The sequence below is a fragment of the Oncorhynchus mykiss genome, chromosome 1, assembly GCF_057628025.1.
Source record: "Oncorhynchus mykiss isolate SJ-2025 chromosome 1, ASM5762802v1, whole genome shotgun sequence".
Lineage (NCBI taxonomy): Eukaryota > Metazoa > Chordata > Actinopteri > Salmoniformes > Salmonidae > Oncorhynchus > Oncorhynchus mykiss.
Genome location: NC_143022.1, coordinates 16,660,103 through 16,677,090, shown reverse-complemented (window position 1 = coordinate 16,677,090; position 16,988 = coordinate 16,660,103). Strand labels below are relative to the sequence as shown.

The window sequence follows — 16,988 nt, the reverse complement described above, 5'->3', positions numbered from 1 at the left end:
AGCCTCATGGTTAAAGCTATAATTTTGATAGCTATGGATGCAAGGACTGACCATCCATGGTGTCTGAATTTGAGTGGTCCCATTTTTCCAGCCCCATACCTCAGCTATTTAGCAAATCAGTGGCGGGCTGGCCGCTTTATTGTTTGAAATACATATTTACCCTTTACATCTCTACACACTGAATTAGTGTCCTCTAGCTGAAAATGACTCTTTGCCTATAACGCTAGGTGGCGCTATTACCACATTGCTGATACCTTCCAAATCCTGTCAGCTCTACAAGCGGGACTCAAAGATGTACTGTTGGGGAAAGGGAGCTGTTTTTTAAGGCCTGATTGTTCAGTGTGTGCAATTGACTGTTCACTCACCGTTGTCTAACAATTTTACCACAATTCAGGCCACCCACCCATACGTCCCGGGGCCACCCACCCATACGTCCCGGGGCCACCCACCCATACGTCCCGGGGCCACCCACCCATACGTCCCGGGGCCACCCACCCATACGTCCCAGGGCCACCCACCCATATGTTTGGATAAAAGCGTCTGCCAAATGACAGTTGTTATTATATATTGTGTCCCAGCAGAAGTCTCGCTGAACCTATGCAGGCAGTTGAAATGCTGTTGTGAATCCAATTTGTTGTTTGCCCTGTTTCTATAGTTAATACTAATTGTCTGCTGTATTTAATGTATTTATTTATTCATTCCAGATGAACTGCACACACCAGGCAAGGGCTCCAGCAAACAGATTCTGCAAGGTACTGAACATTTAAATGACTTAGCTAATTGGATGCACAGCATAATCCAGCTATTGACTAATTTGTTCACCTACTGTATGTACGCTGCGCACAACGTTTAATTTTTATTTTAAAATATTTGCTTACGCCACCATTCGTCACCTCCGTAATGGCTGATATAATGTTGTGTGTGAGATTGTAGTCATGAATTTTCATCCAGTTCAAGATAATAAAACAAAATGTATTGTCTCCTGTACAATGCAGTGCTAGATTGGGCTTCAGAAAAATGCCCCAATTCAAAGTTACAGGCACAGTAGCAATTTATAATTTGTGGTTGAAGTGCCCTTTAAACACCGGGAAAATGTTTTGAGGCTAAAACTTTTTTGTGTGTATCTATTAATATAATTTCACTGTCTTAGCCTGTAAACATAGTTTTTATTCTCCACACCGACTAGGTGCAGTGAAATGTGTAGTAGTAATAGTACAACGGCCCTGGAGCAAATTAGGGTTAAGTGCCTTGCTCACGGGCACATCGACAGATTTCTTTACCTTGTCGGCGCAGGTATTCGAACCAGCAACCTTTCGGTTGCTGGCCCAATGCTCTAACCGCTAGGCTACCTGCCGCCTATATCTCAACTTCTGAAGTTTCAATCGACGTGAATATGAAAGGACTAAACAAAGTCTGTGTTGTGGGGAAATTGGAGTTGTATAACCTTTCGACCTTGGGACTGTGGAGGGAAGTTGTAGCTTGCTCTCAAGGAGAGTGGTGAAATGCATAAGCCCATGGGAACAATGTAACATGTCAGCAGAAGTGAGTCCAGTGTCAGAGCTGCGCCTTACATACAGTCCAAATCAACCTGCCCAACTGGGTTAAAAAGAAAACTTCAGTTGTAACTGATACAGTAGCTTGATTTCCGAAGTCAGAGTACTTATGTGTTGAGCATGAATGTTAAAAAGTTTTTAATTCTAAAAAAAATAAAATGTTTTAACTTCTGCCCAGTATTGGTTGCGGGACTTATTTGTTGTTAAGGATGAAATGAAATACTTATGACGACCAATGTTGTTTTGCAGGGGTGTTTTTACATATCGTAGCAGACACCCTGGGCAGCGTTGGAGTGATCATCTCAGCCATCCTGATGCAGAAGTATGACCTGATGATCGCTGACCCCATCTGCTCCATGTGCATCTCCATTCTGATCGGAGTCAGGTGAGATGACCGTACACAGCAGTAAATTCCCAACAGGTCACACACTCATTTTACAGATATTCCCATAAAAGAGAAACTTAAAGGCCATTGTCAAACTTCTGCCGGAAAGTAGCACATACACATAAAGGGTTTTCACCAGTACAGTTTGGAAGCATTATCTTCAGGATGGAACCAGATACCGTAAGTACAGCTCAAATCAGGACATACCTTTTTTTAGGTTATATAACCTTTCTTTGTTTGATTTTTACACTATTGCAAACAGTTCTTAAAACACGGCCCAGTAGTTGTGATTTTGGACTCATTAGTGTAGTTCACTTGGATTGTTTTTGACTTGCCTTGGTAGCAGAGAACTCTAGAGAAATTTCACAATCCCCATCCATTGAATGCTCCACAAGTAGGGCCACACCCAAGGAATATTGCACACTGGCTTCTCCCATGACATTGAATATAGGTATTCGTATCCAGCTTAATGTCTTTAGTAGGGCTGATGCCAGTATTACAATATTTTTTCAATGGCAAAAATGAACTCTGATCATGTTAGGTTCTGAACAAACAGAGTAAAAACTAGAAAGACTAGAAAAAGCTCAAACCAAGTTTATTCACCCACTGGGTCATACAGCTGCAAAGACGAAGCATGATTACACAAACACATATATTTATACCCTCCTAGGTGGGGTCAATCCTTACACATCTAGACAGCCAATAATACATCTCTGTAGCTAGTCAGGAACTTAATTGGTTCCTCTCACTGGTGTAGTCATGGCCCTGCCTGACGCTAGAACCTTCGTGGGCGCGAAATGTACAGTATCAGTCAAAAGTTTGGATGTACTCATTCAAGGGGTTTTTCTTTATTTTTCTATTTTCTACATTGTAGAATAATAGTGAAGACATCAAAACTTTGAAATAACATGTGGTTACCAAAAAAGTGTTAAACAAATCAAAATACATTTTATATTTGAGCTTCTTCAAATAGCCACCCTTTCCCTTGATAACATCTTTGAACACTAGGCATTCTTTCAACCAGCTTCACGAGGAATGCTTTTCCAACAGTCTTGAAGGAGTTCCCACATATGCTGATCACTTGTTGGCTGCTTTTCTTCACTCTGCAGTTCAACTCATCCCAAACCATCTCTATTGGGTTGAGGCCAGGTCATCTGATGCAGGACTTCATCACTCTCCTTCTTGGTCAAATAGCCCTTACCCAGCCTGGAGGTGTGTGTTGGGTCATTGTCCTGTTGAAAAACAAATCATAGTCCCACTAGAGTGCCTTGGAAAAGTATTCACCCCCTTGGTGTTTTTCATATTTTGTTGCATTACAATCTGTATTTAAATTGATTTTTATTTGGATTTCATGTAATGGACATACACAAAATAGTCCAAATTGGCCAAGTGAAATGAGAAATAACATCCATATGTATTCACCCCCGTTGCTCTGAAGCCCCTAAATAAGGTCTGGTGCAACCAGTTAACTTCAGAAGTCACAATTAGATTGCACACAGGTGAACTTTAACTAAGTGTCACATGAGCTGTCACATGATCTCAGTGTATATATACACCTGTCCTGAAAGGCCCCGGAGTCTGCAACACCACCAAGCAAGTGGCACTATGAAGACCAAGGAGCTTTCCAAACGGGTCAGGGACAAAGTTGTGGAGAAGTACAGATCAGGGTTTGGTTCTAGAAAAATATCAAACTTTGAACATCCCATGGAGCACCATTTAAATCCATTATTAAGAAATTGAAAGAATATGGCACAACAACAAACCTGCCAAGAGAGGGCCACCCACCAAAACTCACAGACCAGGCAAGGAGGGCATTAATCAGAGAGTAACAAAGACCAACGATAACCCTGAAGGAGCTGCAAAGCTCCACAGCGGCGATTGGCTTATCTGTCCATAGGACTACTTTAAGCCATACACTCAACAGAGCTGGGCTTTACGGAAGAGTGTCCAGAAAAAAATAGGCAAAAGTGTTTGCCAAAAGGCATGTGGGATACTCCCCAAACATATGCAAGAAGGTACTCTGGCCAGATGAGACTAAATTTGCGCTATTTGGCCATCAAGAAAAACGCTTTGTCTGGCGTAAACTATCACCCCGAGAACACAATCCCCACAGTGAAGCATGGTGGTGGCAGCATCATGCTTTCGGTATGTTTTTAATCGTCAGGGACTGGGAAACTGGTGCGAATTGAAGGAATGATGGATGGTGCTTAATACGGGGAAATTCATGGGGGAAACCTGTTTCAGTCTTCCAGAGATTTGAGACTGTGACGGAGGTTCACCTTCCAGCAGGACAATGACCCTAAGCATACTGCTAAAGCAACACTCAAATGGTTAAAGGGGACACATTTAAATGTCTTGGAATGGCCTAGTCAAATCCCAGACCTCAATCCAATTGAGAATCTGTGGTATGACTTAAAGATTGCTGTAACACCAGCAGAACCCATCCAACTTGAAGGAGCTGGAGCAGCTTTGCCTTGAAGAATGTGTGAAAATCCCAGTAGCTAGAATGTGCTAAGCTTATAGAGACATGCCCCAAGAGACTTGCAGCTGTAATTGCTGCAAAAGGTGGCTCTACAAAGTATTCACTTTGGGGGGGGTGGGGGGTGAATAGTTAGTGTAGAGAACAAGTATTTGATACACTGCCGATTTTGCAGGTTTTCCTACTTAAAAGCATGTAGAGGTCTGTAATTTTTTTATCATAGGCACACTTCAACTGTGAGAGACAGAATATAAAAATCCAGAAAATCACTTTGTATCATTTTTAAGTAATTAACTTAAAAGGAATGATTTGTACCAAATACAATGCTCTTAGTTTTAGAGATGTTCAGGACCAGTTTATTACTGGCCACCCATTTCAAAACAGACTGCAACTCTTTGTTAAGGGTTTCAGTGATTTCATTAGCTGTCGTTGCCGATGCGTGTATGGTTGAAACATCCGCATACATGGACACGTGCTTTGTTTAATGCTAGTGGAAGGTCATTGGTAAAAATAGAAAAGAGTAGAGAGCAACCCTGCGGTACAACACACTTTATATGTTTGACATTAGACGCTTCCATTAAAGAAAACCCTTTGAGTTCTATTAGATCGCTCTGAATCCACAATATGGCAGAGGTTGAAAAGCCATGGCACTTAAGTTTTTTCAACAACTGGTTGTGGTCAATAATATCAAAGGCTGCACTGAAATCTAACAGTACAGCTCCCATAATCTTCTTATCAATTTCTTTCAACCAATCATCAGTCATTTGTCAGTGCAGTACATGCTGGGTGCCCTTCTCTATAAGCATGCTGAAAGTCTATTGTTAATTTGTTTACAGAGAAATTTGGTCAAACACAATTTTTCCCAACAGTTTGCTAAGAGCTGGCAGCAAGCTTATAGGTCTGCTGTTAGAACCAGTAAAGGCCACTTTACCAGTCTTGGGTAGCGGAATTACTTTGACTTCCCTCCAGGCCTGAGGACAAAGACTTTCCTCTAGGCTAAGATTAAAAATGACAGGAGTGGCTATAGAGTCAGCTACCGTCCTAAGTAGTTTTCCATCTAAGTTGTCAATGCCAGGAGGTTTGTCATTATTGATCATTAACAATTTTCCACCTTTCCCACACTAACTTTACAAAATTCAAACTTGCACTGCTTTTCTTCCATTATTTAATATTTTTTTTATACATTAATATAATTGCTCACTTTGTTGTGGGCATTTCCTGCCAAAGTTTGCCCACTATGCCAATGAAATAATCATTAAAATAATTGGCAACATCAAATGGTTTTGTGATGAATAAGCCATCTGATTCGAAGAAAGATGTGGAATTTGGCTTTCTGCCCATAATTTCATATAAAGTACTCAAGTTTTTTTCTGTCATTCTTTATCATTGATCTTGGCTTCATAATAAAGTTTCTTAGTTTTTGTTGAGTTTAGTCACATAATTTCTCAATTTGCATTATTAAGCCAGTCAGATGTACAGCCAGAGTTTTATTTCACGATGTCTTCATTATTATTCTACAATGTAAAAAAATAAAGAAAAACCATTGAATGAGTAGGTGTCCAACTTTTCACTGGTACTGTATGTTTGTGAGAGAGGACTGTAGTAGGAGGGTCATTGTGGGGGCCCCCCTCCCAGAGGTTTCTCAATTAATTCATTCTCAAATCATCTGTTGACTTGACCTCGAGCCAAATTCCTCCATAGTTCCACAGACAACCTGCCTTATCAGGAATTGAAACTAGAATGTTGCCCTTTTGGCTCTCTCCGTAGGACCAGAATATGAACTTTCTGCATTTCCCCTTGTCTCACTCAGTAACTTTCCATAGCTCAAATTCCTATCCACCTTTCATTGACCCCAACCTATACATTCCTTATACATGTAAAGTAATCAATAAGTTCTAGTATGGAAACATGAGTAAGTATATTTCAACAGTCCTTTAAAAACCTATGTAAAATATTGTGTGCTTTAGCTTGATTTTTGACATAAAAAAGTTTGGTTTCCAACGTTAGCTTTCCTTTTTGCTACGACACTAACGAGTATCGCGATGCTGGTATTGTCCCGGCCCTAGTCTTTAGTGGTGGATCAATGTTCACCGTAGACAACTGCTCCTGGTGCTGCAGAACGAGATGGAATGACAGAAGGCCTGCGTGCATTGTCATGTTTCGCTGCTTCAAACCTATACACAAAGGGTTGGATTCAATCCGTATCGCCGAAGTATTGCGGAAGATCTGCGTTACAGCTTGATTTAAATGCAATGTTCCCCCTTTCGCGGAGACTGCAGTCACAGTAAATGCTGCATATGTCGGCTCAATCGGAAATTACCTTTTACATTAATGCAGATCTTCAGTGATACAGGTTGAACCCAGCCCTAAAGAATGCCCAGCATTGATTGGGATGCTCTTTGTAGCCTGTATCTGACTTAGGGAGCTGAAGTCAACATGACATCAGGTTTCAGCCCAACATAACTTTTTCCTTGATCACCTCGCCATTCCCAACAGAGACACTGGTAGGTGCTGTAGCCCAACTAGTAGTCAGTGTGTGGCCCTATGAGAAGTGAGAGGTGACATTTTGGTATCTTAAAAATATATCTTGCTTTTCATATTTTGTTACGCAGTGATTTTTGGAACTAGTGAAATCGAGGCTTTATTTGGTGAGGAATGGGTTTTGAGACCCAGAGCGGGAAAGAGGCATGAGTAGTCTCCATAGTGGCTCTGCTGCTCATGTTATAGGGGGATTTTCCTTGGTGTGCCACTGTCCGCTGTATGTTGTACAGTAAAGGCCAAGTGTTCAGGGAGTCGGCCCCTTTATCCAAATGATAAACTCAGCTTCTCTGGTAGACTTGTTCTCCATTTCATAGTGTTTGAGTCAGTTCTTTATTCCTCTCTGGAATGTGATTGTTCTGTTAATATCTGTGAACAAAGTCATCCTTGAGTGAATTTCTCCCTCTTTCTCTGCCTGAGTGGGGTTTTGTCTCATTGAGACTTAAGCCAAAGCGTTTTTGTCGTTAGCCATCCGTGAAAGGCTATTTGTTTTTTGTTTTTTACAGTTCACATGTTTGACAGTAAGGACAAGGGAACCCGCCTAGGCCTATTTTACAGCATGTTGTGTTCCTTCTTGGAACAAAGTGAGGCTCATGAAGGACTCATTTTAATACAGGTGCGATATAGCACAAAACGTTGACAAGCAGATGTAAACCCCAATATAAGACAAATTTAAAAACATACAATTAACCTTAACTTTGTAAAAGCACCTCATCTGCAAGAGTTTTTGGGGTCTTATTTCAGCATTTTTGAGCTTGTTTGTTAATCGACTGGATGGGAGAAAATGGCGAGAGGGAGGCTGTCAACCAGGGATTTGAGAAAAAAAATCCCCATTGTGGCTATTTTGTCCCCCCACTGAGAATGTTGTGTGGGTCTAGTGAGTGAGCGTAGGGTCAGTACAAGAGTCATTGCAGATAGTTTGGGTACCATAACTATTTAGGAGTCTTATGGCTTGGGAAACTGTCTGCCTGTTGGTCCGAGAGCCGATGCTCCGGTACCATTTGCCGGACGGTAGCAGAGTCAGCTGTCGAGTCTTCCTCACACCGCCTGATATAGTGGTCCTGAATGATAGGGAGCTCGGTCCCAGTCATGTACTGGGCTGTCCACACCGCCCTTTGTGCGGAGGTGCACTTGCCATATCAAGCGGTGATACAGCCAAGATGCTCTAAATGGGGCAGTTGTGGAACTTTTTGAGAATCTGAAGGCCCATGCCAAATCTTTTCATCCTCAGAGGGAAGAGGTGCTACCATACCCATTTCACGACTGTGGGTATGTGTGGACCATGTTAAGTCCTTAGTGTTGTGGACGCCAATGTACTTGAAGCTCTCGACCCGTTCCACAACAGCCACATCGATGTGTATTGGGGCATGCTCTCCCCTCTTTCTCCTATAGTCCACAATCAGCTCCCCTTCCATACCAAGTTTGACAACACCGTAAGGTTGTTGGCTCAACGAGACATTTGTGTTTACACTGCCCTGTTAAGAGGGGGGCAACTGTCGGGAGAGTGTTGTACCTCCGGAGGTAGTGGTTAAGACGTGACAAGTTCAAGTTTACATTCCAGTATATGTGTAGTCTGAGATTTTTTGTAAAAAAAATGTAAGACCCTTTATGGTAATGCTGATTAGAGATTGTGTGCTGAGAGGGATTCGTGTTAGTGTGGCAACTCGTCACAGATGTGTTTGGACAGTACATACCCAGGTGCCATACAAAGGTTAATTTGGGTAACATAAAGGCCTAACAGGGTTGAGTGGTCGTAAGTAGACTTGAATGGGAGTATATATTGACCCAATTGTTGAAGGCTTAACGAACAAGTCCTTCATAGAAATGGAAAGCATTCTCTAAGATTTGTCACTTCTATACCCACTGTAGTGACACAATTAGTCAAAAAGGCCTACTCTTACGTTTTGACCTCTGTTCCATCATTCCCTCTCATGAACTGGACTTGGCAGTAGACATTGTTTTGGCTGGTAATGAATGTGAGATTTCAGGCTGAGGTCAGGTAATGGCCAAGGGAGATATGGAACCCTTCTTCCACATTACTGCTGTGAAAGCCCTTTCTGGTGGTCACATAGGATGCTATGTTTACATTGTTCAATCTTTCATTGTCTTTGTTCCCTCCCGTTTTCTTGACTCAATGAGTTAATGCATAATAGCTCTTAAACAACCAGTATTCACTCATTTTGTAGTTTCTTATAAATGTGGAGTTTTTTTGTTTTAATTACATTTTTTGGATGACAATGCAGAGGAGCTTCTGCTTCCCCTGTCTCCCTCGCTCCCCCATTTGTTTAATGTAACCATTCTAGTGTAGCCAACAGTAATAACTGGTTTTCACTTGATCCTTTCAATCAGAGGGACTTCAGATTGAAGCGTTGGTCTTGGTTGTGGGGCGGAGATTTCACTAGCATGTCATGCATTGCCATTGGCTCTCTATTTCGTTAATTACAGGTTTCCGAGTTCCTTTTGAATTCTTATTTCGCCTCATCCTCCTCTTTTCAGTGGCTTTGGTCATGTTCAAGGCCTTGCATCTGAGACTATTTATGTATCCATCTTGCCTTCTCAAAATGGCTAACTTCTCAGCCCACTTTTATTCATGGTTGGTCTGTGTCCCTTAATTTTTTTATGTTGTAACAATGAACATATGCTTCTGTTCAGAATGTGCGGATGGAGGTAGGGCTGTTGTGTTGACCGTATAGGCATGAAGGCAGTCAAAATCATGTTACCGTTTAGTCGCGGTTATCAGGCTTCTCCAAGCACTGATGCTGCTGATGGTCATTAGTAGCCTACCAAACTTTCTAACTGCCTGGTACTCAACACTATTGTCCCGCTAACCACTCTGACATAAACTTTAATCATATTAAGCACATTGCTACTCTTTACAACAGGAGTATAGCCTACTTGGCTGGCATGAAAATGGGAAAAGCATCCTTCATTTGCTATTTACAGTGCCTTCAGAAAGTATTCAGACCCCTAGACTGTTTCCACATATTGTTACGTTACAGCCTTATTCTAAAATTGATTTAAATAGTTGTTTTCCCTCAGTCTACACACACTACCCCATAATGACAAAGCAAAAACAGGTTTTTAGAAATTGTTGGTAATTTATTAAAAATAAACATATTACATTTACATAAGTATTCAGACTCTTTACTCAGTACTTTGTTGAAGCACCTTTGGCAGCGATTACAGCATCGAGTCTTCTTGGGTATGACACTATAAGCTTGTCACACCTGTATTTGGGGAGTTTCTCCCATTCTCTGCAGATCCTCTCAAGCTCGGTCAGGTTGGATGGGGAGCATTGCTGCACAGCTATTTTCGGGTCTCTCCAGAGATGTTAGATCAGGTTCAAGTCCGGGGTCTGGCTCAGCCACTCGAGGACATTCAGAGACTTGTCCTTGAAGCCACTCCTGCCTTGTCTTGGCTGTGTGCTCAGGGTCATTGTCCTGTTGGAAGGTGAACCTTATCTACAGTCTGAGGACCTGAGCACTCGGGAGCAGGTTTTCATCAAGAATCTCTCTGTACTTTGCTCCGTTCATCTTTGCCTCAATCCTGACTAATCTCCCAGTCCCTGCCGCTGAAAAATGCTGATGCTGCCACCACCATGATTCACCGTAGGGGTGGCATTGCATTCAGGCCAAAGAGTTCAATCTTGAGAATCTCTTTAGGTGCCTTTTTGGCTAACTCTAAGCGGGCTGTCATGTGTCTTTATACTGAGGTCTGGCCAATCTACCATAAAGGCCTGATTGGTGGAGTACTGCGGAGATGTTTGTCTTTCTGGAAGTTTCTTCAATCTCGACAGAGGAACTCTGGAGCTCTGTCAGAGTGACCATCAGGTTCTTGGTCACATCCTTGACCAAGGCAGTCTCCACCAATTGCTCAGTTTGGCCGGTTGGCCAGCTCTAGGAAGAGTCTTGGTAGTTCCAAACCGCTTCCATTTAAGAATGATGGAGGCCACTGTATTCTTGGGGACCTTCAATGCTGCAGAATTTTTTTGGTACCCTTCTGCAGACGTACCTCGGACAATTCCTTCGAACTCATGGTTTGGTTTTTGCTCTGACATGCACTGTCAACTGTGGGACCTTATATAGACAGGTGTGTACCTTTCCAAATCATGTCCAATCAATTGAATTTACCACAGGTGGACTCCAATCAAGTTGTAGAAACATCTCAAGGATGAAAAGTGGAAACAGGATGTACCTGAGCTCAATTATGAATCTCATAGCAAAGGGTCTGAATACTTATTTACATAAGGCATTCATTCATTCATTCAAGACCTGTTTTTCGCTTTGAATTTTGGGGTATTGTGTAGATTGCTTAGGAATTCTTTTGATTTAATTGATTTTGGAATAAGGCTGTAACATAGCAAAATGTGAAAAGTCAAGGGGTCTGAATACTTTCTGAAGTATTAGCCTAGATGCCATGTATTCCCCCCCGTTTCAAGCCAATAAAGCATATAGGAGTACCTATTCTTAAACCGCTCGACAAGCCGCATGTGCATACTCCCTCAAATCGTTTGGAGAAAATATCCTTTCAATTGTATTCAGCTTAGTTCAATTGTGTTCTTCATACTATAAAATATGCAGTGGAATTCTAAGAGAATCTTGTCTGCTAATTGAACTAGTGTAGCCCACAGCCATATGGCATAGCCAGATCAGGACCTAACATAAGGACAACTCAGAGTATTCTGTTCTTCTGAAATATACTACATTTTCTTCATATCATGCTTCTTTAGACCTGTCTAAAATAAATAATGGATTTATTGTGAAGGTGTAGGCTATATTACATGGATTTACTGTGAAGGTGTAGGCTATATTAAATGGATTTATTGTGAAGGTGTAGGCTATATTACATGGATTTACTGTGAAGGTGTAGGCTATATTACATGGATTTACTGTGAAGGTGTAGGCTATATTACATGGATTTACTGTGAAGGTGTAGGCTATATTACATGGAACATTTACGTTTAAAAAAATAATCCAACCTAGGTTGGATCAGTGGCTTGTAGGCTGTGTGGAAGCCAGGAGGAGCTAAATGTTTTTAAATCTGTTAAAAGGGCTATATGAATTAGTATGATTAAGCTTTGCTATGTGGGCCTCTGGTGACTCAGTCCATGATGTTGCCTCTACTCGGCTACACAGGAAGGCTTGGAACAATAGTATGATGTCAGAGCACAATCTCCGCGTGCTGGGAGCTTTCCTGTTTTCAGATGATTGTCCAGAGTATTGGCAAACATGGAGGCAGCTGAGTAGGTCATAAATGTCACTTTACATGAACATTTGTATTTTAGCAGACATTAAGCACAAAGGGCTTACAGAAAGTTATGAATTTATGATTGAGGAGCATGGTACTTACTTTCTTGAATCAAATCATGAGGCGACACAAGAAGAGACAAGCTCCTGACTACGAAAATGACTTTTCAAGCAATACATTATGGCCTTAATACACTGAGGTTATTGGCTTCTTCCTCAGTAGCATACATGGTTCAGTACAACAGACAGTATTACACAAACCTCTTGTCTTTGCTGAATTTAAGTGTGGTACCACAGTTTACTGGCCAGCTTTGCTGAGCAGTCAGGAAATGGATGGATCACTAAAAGGCTCCTCATTACTGTTAATGTCAGGCTGGCACAAATAAAAGCTTCTGTAATGGCTGCCCATACCTTCGTAATCTTAACTTCTGTATTACCAAGTAAGCTATTATTCTAAAAGTACAGTACAGACAGACGTAAACAAACTTCATGTATTCATTTAGCTGCAATTCAAGGACATTTAGTAAATTATTGTTTGGCTTTTCCAATTTTTTACAAAATGACACCAAAAATGTCATGGCTGTTATTACAATTATTGTTCTACTTATTCTGTTTGGCTTCAGACTAGTGCAGTAGAAATCTGTTTGCAGATTGAAGTTGTTCCTGACTTCAAATTTGCTCAAAGGTTCTTTTTTTCTCATCACCCATATTCGGTTTCATAATTACATGGTTGATTGAAGGGTAGAGAGATTTGCTACATTTGGACCAGACCTGTATGACTCATCAAAGGTGAAGCTGAAGAATGTACAATAGCCTAGCAACAAGCAGGCTCAAACACTGGTACATTCTTATTTATAAGGCCATTTTATCTATCATCTCTCCTAGCTCGAAATTTAAACATACACAAGGTCAGATCTCAATATTGTTTTATGCTAACAGTCCCGAAAATTAGAACCAAGCATGGAAAAAGTTCCTTTCATTACTCAGCTCCCTGGTCTTGGAATTCCCTTCAAACCAACCTAAAACTACAGGACCTGGTGTCCCTGGTGGAGTTCAAAGGACAAATTCATAGTTTGACACACGTAGTTGTCACCCGATGTCACTAGTTTGTGTTGCCTTATGTATGGAAGCATGTTTTACTTCACACACACTGTTTGCTGTTGTCAGTGTCAGACCTTTCGCCTCTTGCCAGGCTGTGATTGTAAGTACGAATTTGTTCTTAATGGACTTGCCTGATTAAATAGCACATTATGCTGATGACCTGGTTATAGTAGTGTTACTAATGTGTGGTGTACGGTAGTGCAAGGAAGACTGTAGACGTGGAGGAAGGGCAACATTTATTTTTCCCATGTTGGCAAGGACCAATTGGGGTGTAGGGGGGGATTCTGGGATGATGGAGGGGGTGTGGTTTTGGGGACAGGGAAAGACGCCAAACCCTCTAATGGCTCACATATGCTGTGGTGGTCGGCCTTGTGGCTTTGGAATACAGGTCTGGCGGAACGTGCCATGACAGATGGGCTTTTTGAGACTGTGGGCGCAAGATTGTTGAGAGGAGACGAAAGAAAGGCGCAAGAGTGGCTGGCATGGCACTGTCCAGCCTCACGAAGGCACTGTCCAGCCTCACGAAGGCACTGTCCAGCCTCACGAAGGCACTGTCCAGCCTCACGAAGGCACTGTCCAGCCTCACGAAGGCACTGTCCAGCCTCACGAAGGCACTGTCCAGCCTCACGAAGGCACTGTCCAGCCTCACGAAGGCACTGTCCAGCCTCACGAAGGCACTGTCCAGCCTCACGAAGGCACTGTCCAGCCTCACGAAGGCACTGTCCAGCCTCACGAAGGCACTGTCCAGCCTCACGAAGGCACTGTCCAGCCTCACGAAGGCACTGTCCAGCCTCACGAAGGCACTGTCCAGCCTCACGAAGGCACTGTCCAGCCTCACGAAGGCACTGTCGAGCCTCACGAAGGCACTGTCGAGCCTCACGAAGGCACTGTTCAACTATGCGAGTAGTTTCAACTGCAGCCGGCTTGGTCTGCAAAGTACTTCTGCTCTCTGAAAGAAGCTTCTGTGACTTCCAACTCTGCAAGGTATGGCTAGGTGGTTTGATGGCAAAACATTCCTATTTGACCTAGACATGCCATTTGTGAGGAATTCTAGATAATTGAGAGGTTTATGTTGGAACGAGGAGACTTGGGGGCTCTATTCAATCTGGAAAGCTGAAGAGTTACAGATTCCGCAATAGAAATGGGAAGGGAATTTCCGACAGCCTTCATATGCAGCATTTACCATTATTGCGGTCTCTGCAAGAGCAGGTACATTGGCGTTAAATTTAAATCACAATGTAAAGCTGAACTTGCGAGATGGGGCTTGAATTGAGCCCTAGAGCAGAAATATTACCCATATTTCCACTAATTAAAGTAACATTTGTCACTCCTGTGTTGTGTCCCTACCTGCCTGCCTCGCCGAGCAAGCTCTGTCATTGTCCAGGGTTCATGTTATTCAGATTGACTCCCGACCCAGTGGCACGAATATCACTTTGGCATGCCTTGGCCCTGGGCCTGCCAGGTTAGTGAGTGTTAACAGGAAAGTGTAGGGTTGGGGTAAATAAGTCACACTGAACTTTTATTTGGTCCTTTCCCTCTGCCAGTGTGGTGCCCTTGCTCAGGGAGTCCATTGGGATTCTGATGCAGCGAACTCCGCCTTCTCTGGACAACGCTCTGCCAGAGTGCTACCAGAGGGTAAGTGCTGCACAACCATGCCTCAACCAGGGGCGGCAGGGTAGCCTAGTGGTTAGAGCGTTGGACTAGCGTTGCAAGTTCAAACCCCCGAGCTGAAAACATGGTGGGAAATGGTACTATAAATCTGTGTGTGTGTTTGCAGGTGCAGCAGTTGCAGGGTGTGTACAACCTGCAGGAGCCTCACTTCTGGACCCTATGCACCGATGTCTATATCGGCACACTCAAGCTGCTAATCGCACCCGATGCTGATGGCAAATGGATTCTTAGCCAAACACACAACATTTTCACACAGGTAGGAATGGAAGCCATCCCTTTGTACCATGCCATTCTCCTACAAGTACACATGCGGATTAGCCAGCAGCAGATAGGAAACCACAAAATCACTGGTAACATTTGAAAACAACAGCCAACTGGTCAGCAGACAAAATGAAGTTGCTCCTTGGTTTATGGGCAGATCAGTCTATTCAAGTCCAGGTGGAAGGTGTGAAACAGATGTAGCAGCCGAGTTCGACAAGCTAGGTATTAAGAGCTGTGCCATGACCACATTAGAATGATGCAGCGAATTGTACACCTGTACTAGGTAATGACGGGCCACAGATGTCAGAGACATGAAAGGAAAACATCTTCACTGTGACGGATGTTGATGCAAAGCTTGACCGTTTGTCTCAATTGTACTTATCCACAGGCTGGAATACGGCAACTGTATGTCCAGATTGAAGTGGCAGCGATGTAGGGGGACTCGTTCCTCTCCATGTCCCCAGGAGTCCTGGGACCAAAGCCCTCTGTGCTGCTGTGGGGGTTCCTTCCCACCATGTTCCCCCCGCATCTCTCTGGGTCTCAAAGTTTACATCCCAAACCAAGGACCAAGACAGAAGCAGCTATAGGACAAGTACACTGACTTTTGGGAGGAAACAAAAAAAACGATGGAAACCAAAACCTGCCAATTATGTGACGTCTGCGAGGAAAACAAGAACTTTGCTTCAGACACTGCACACACACACACACACACTTCCACCCATTCTACTGTTTAGGACATTTGTCTGAGAACTCACGGGCCATACTGCATGTCTTGGTTAGATCCTTTTTCCCATTAAGATGGGGTTTTAATTAATTTAACTATTGTCTGATAGGAGTTTAAGGACACTTCAATGGGCGTTTTGTGTTAAGCCAACGTTTGTACGTCTATCATACCAGTCCCACATAATTAACTAGGGGGCATATTCCGTTTGGCCATTTAGTTGCACTTTGCACACTTGAGCCATTCAACTGTCATTCTGGGTTTCTTAAGTGCCTTTTGAATCAAATAATGGACAATCAGTCATATCCTCATGTGAGAAGCCATTCGTTTACGTATGTGCGACTGGAATCATCATGTCCTTCAAGACCCGGAGGGAATCAGACGGCCGACATGGGTCTTATTCCAACTCTTTTGGTTCCATCTTTGATCGAACATCCTTTTGAGAGTTGTCAGGGTAATTTTTTCCTAAGGGAAAGTTGTAAGAATTCCTCTTGACCACGCTTGACATAATTCCCTGGATGGCACACAGCAGCTTTATTTGAACCATGAACAGCTGCTTACCACCTTGTTAAAGGGGATGGTTGAAACAGACATCAAAATGAAGTTAGCCTAAAACCCAGGATTTTATTGTACTCATTGGTCTTAAGTTTGCAGTTGGCCAGTTCCAATCTTCTTTTGAAATGTAATAAATGATTTTACTGCACATTTTATATTCTTTCTCATTATTTGTGTTTGCAGGAATGGAGGTTGACCTGGGATAATAGTTTAAACTTCACCTTGAAAAGGTTTGACTAAGCTTGTGTACATCTCAATGTTTGTTTAGTTCCACTGTTAATTGTTACATATTTGACGGAGGTGGTGCATATCTTTAAACAAGGAAATTGCTCTGTTTGTCATCCATGATTTCCTATCTGTAAATAATTACTTTACCAAATGTCATACTATTAAGGCTGGTTTTACAGACCCAGAAAAAGGTGGCTATAGCATTCCAGGTTGTCTCCGATTTGCCTAAGAAAATAAAAATGGTAAGTAA

General features: G+C 42.5%; 1 protein-coding gene across 2 annotated transcripts in view; it reads left to right on the top strand.

Moving 5' to 3' along the window:
- The window catches only part of slc30a7 (solute carrier family 30 member 7), a 28,837-nt gene extending 12,179 nt beyond the window's left edge, over window positions 1-16,658 (top strand). For both annotated transcript variants that reach the window (XM_021560770.3, XM_090188228.1), the window contains 5 exons: window positions 705-752; window positions 1,803-1,938; window positions 14,847-14,937; window positions 15,080-15,229; window positions 15,623-16,658. In XM_021560770.3, the coding sequence (XP_021416445.2) occupies window positions 705-752; window positions 1,803-1,938; window positions 14,847-14,937; window positions 15,080-15,229; window positions 15,623-15,670 (473 nt within the window). In that variant the 3' untranslated portion in view covers window positions 15,671-16,658. The remainder of the gene's footprint in view (window positions 1-704; window positions 753-1,802; window positions 1,939-14,846; window positions 14,938-15,079; window positions 15,230-15,622) is intronic.
- The last annotated feature ends 330 nt before the right edge of the window (window positions 16,659-16,988 follow it).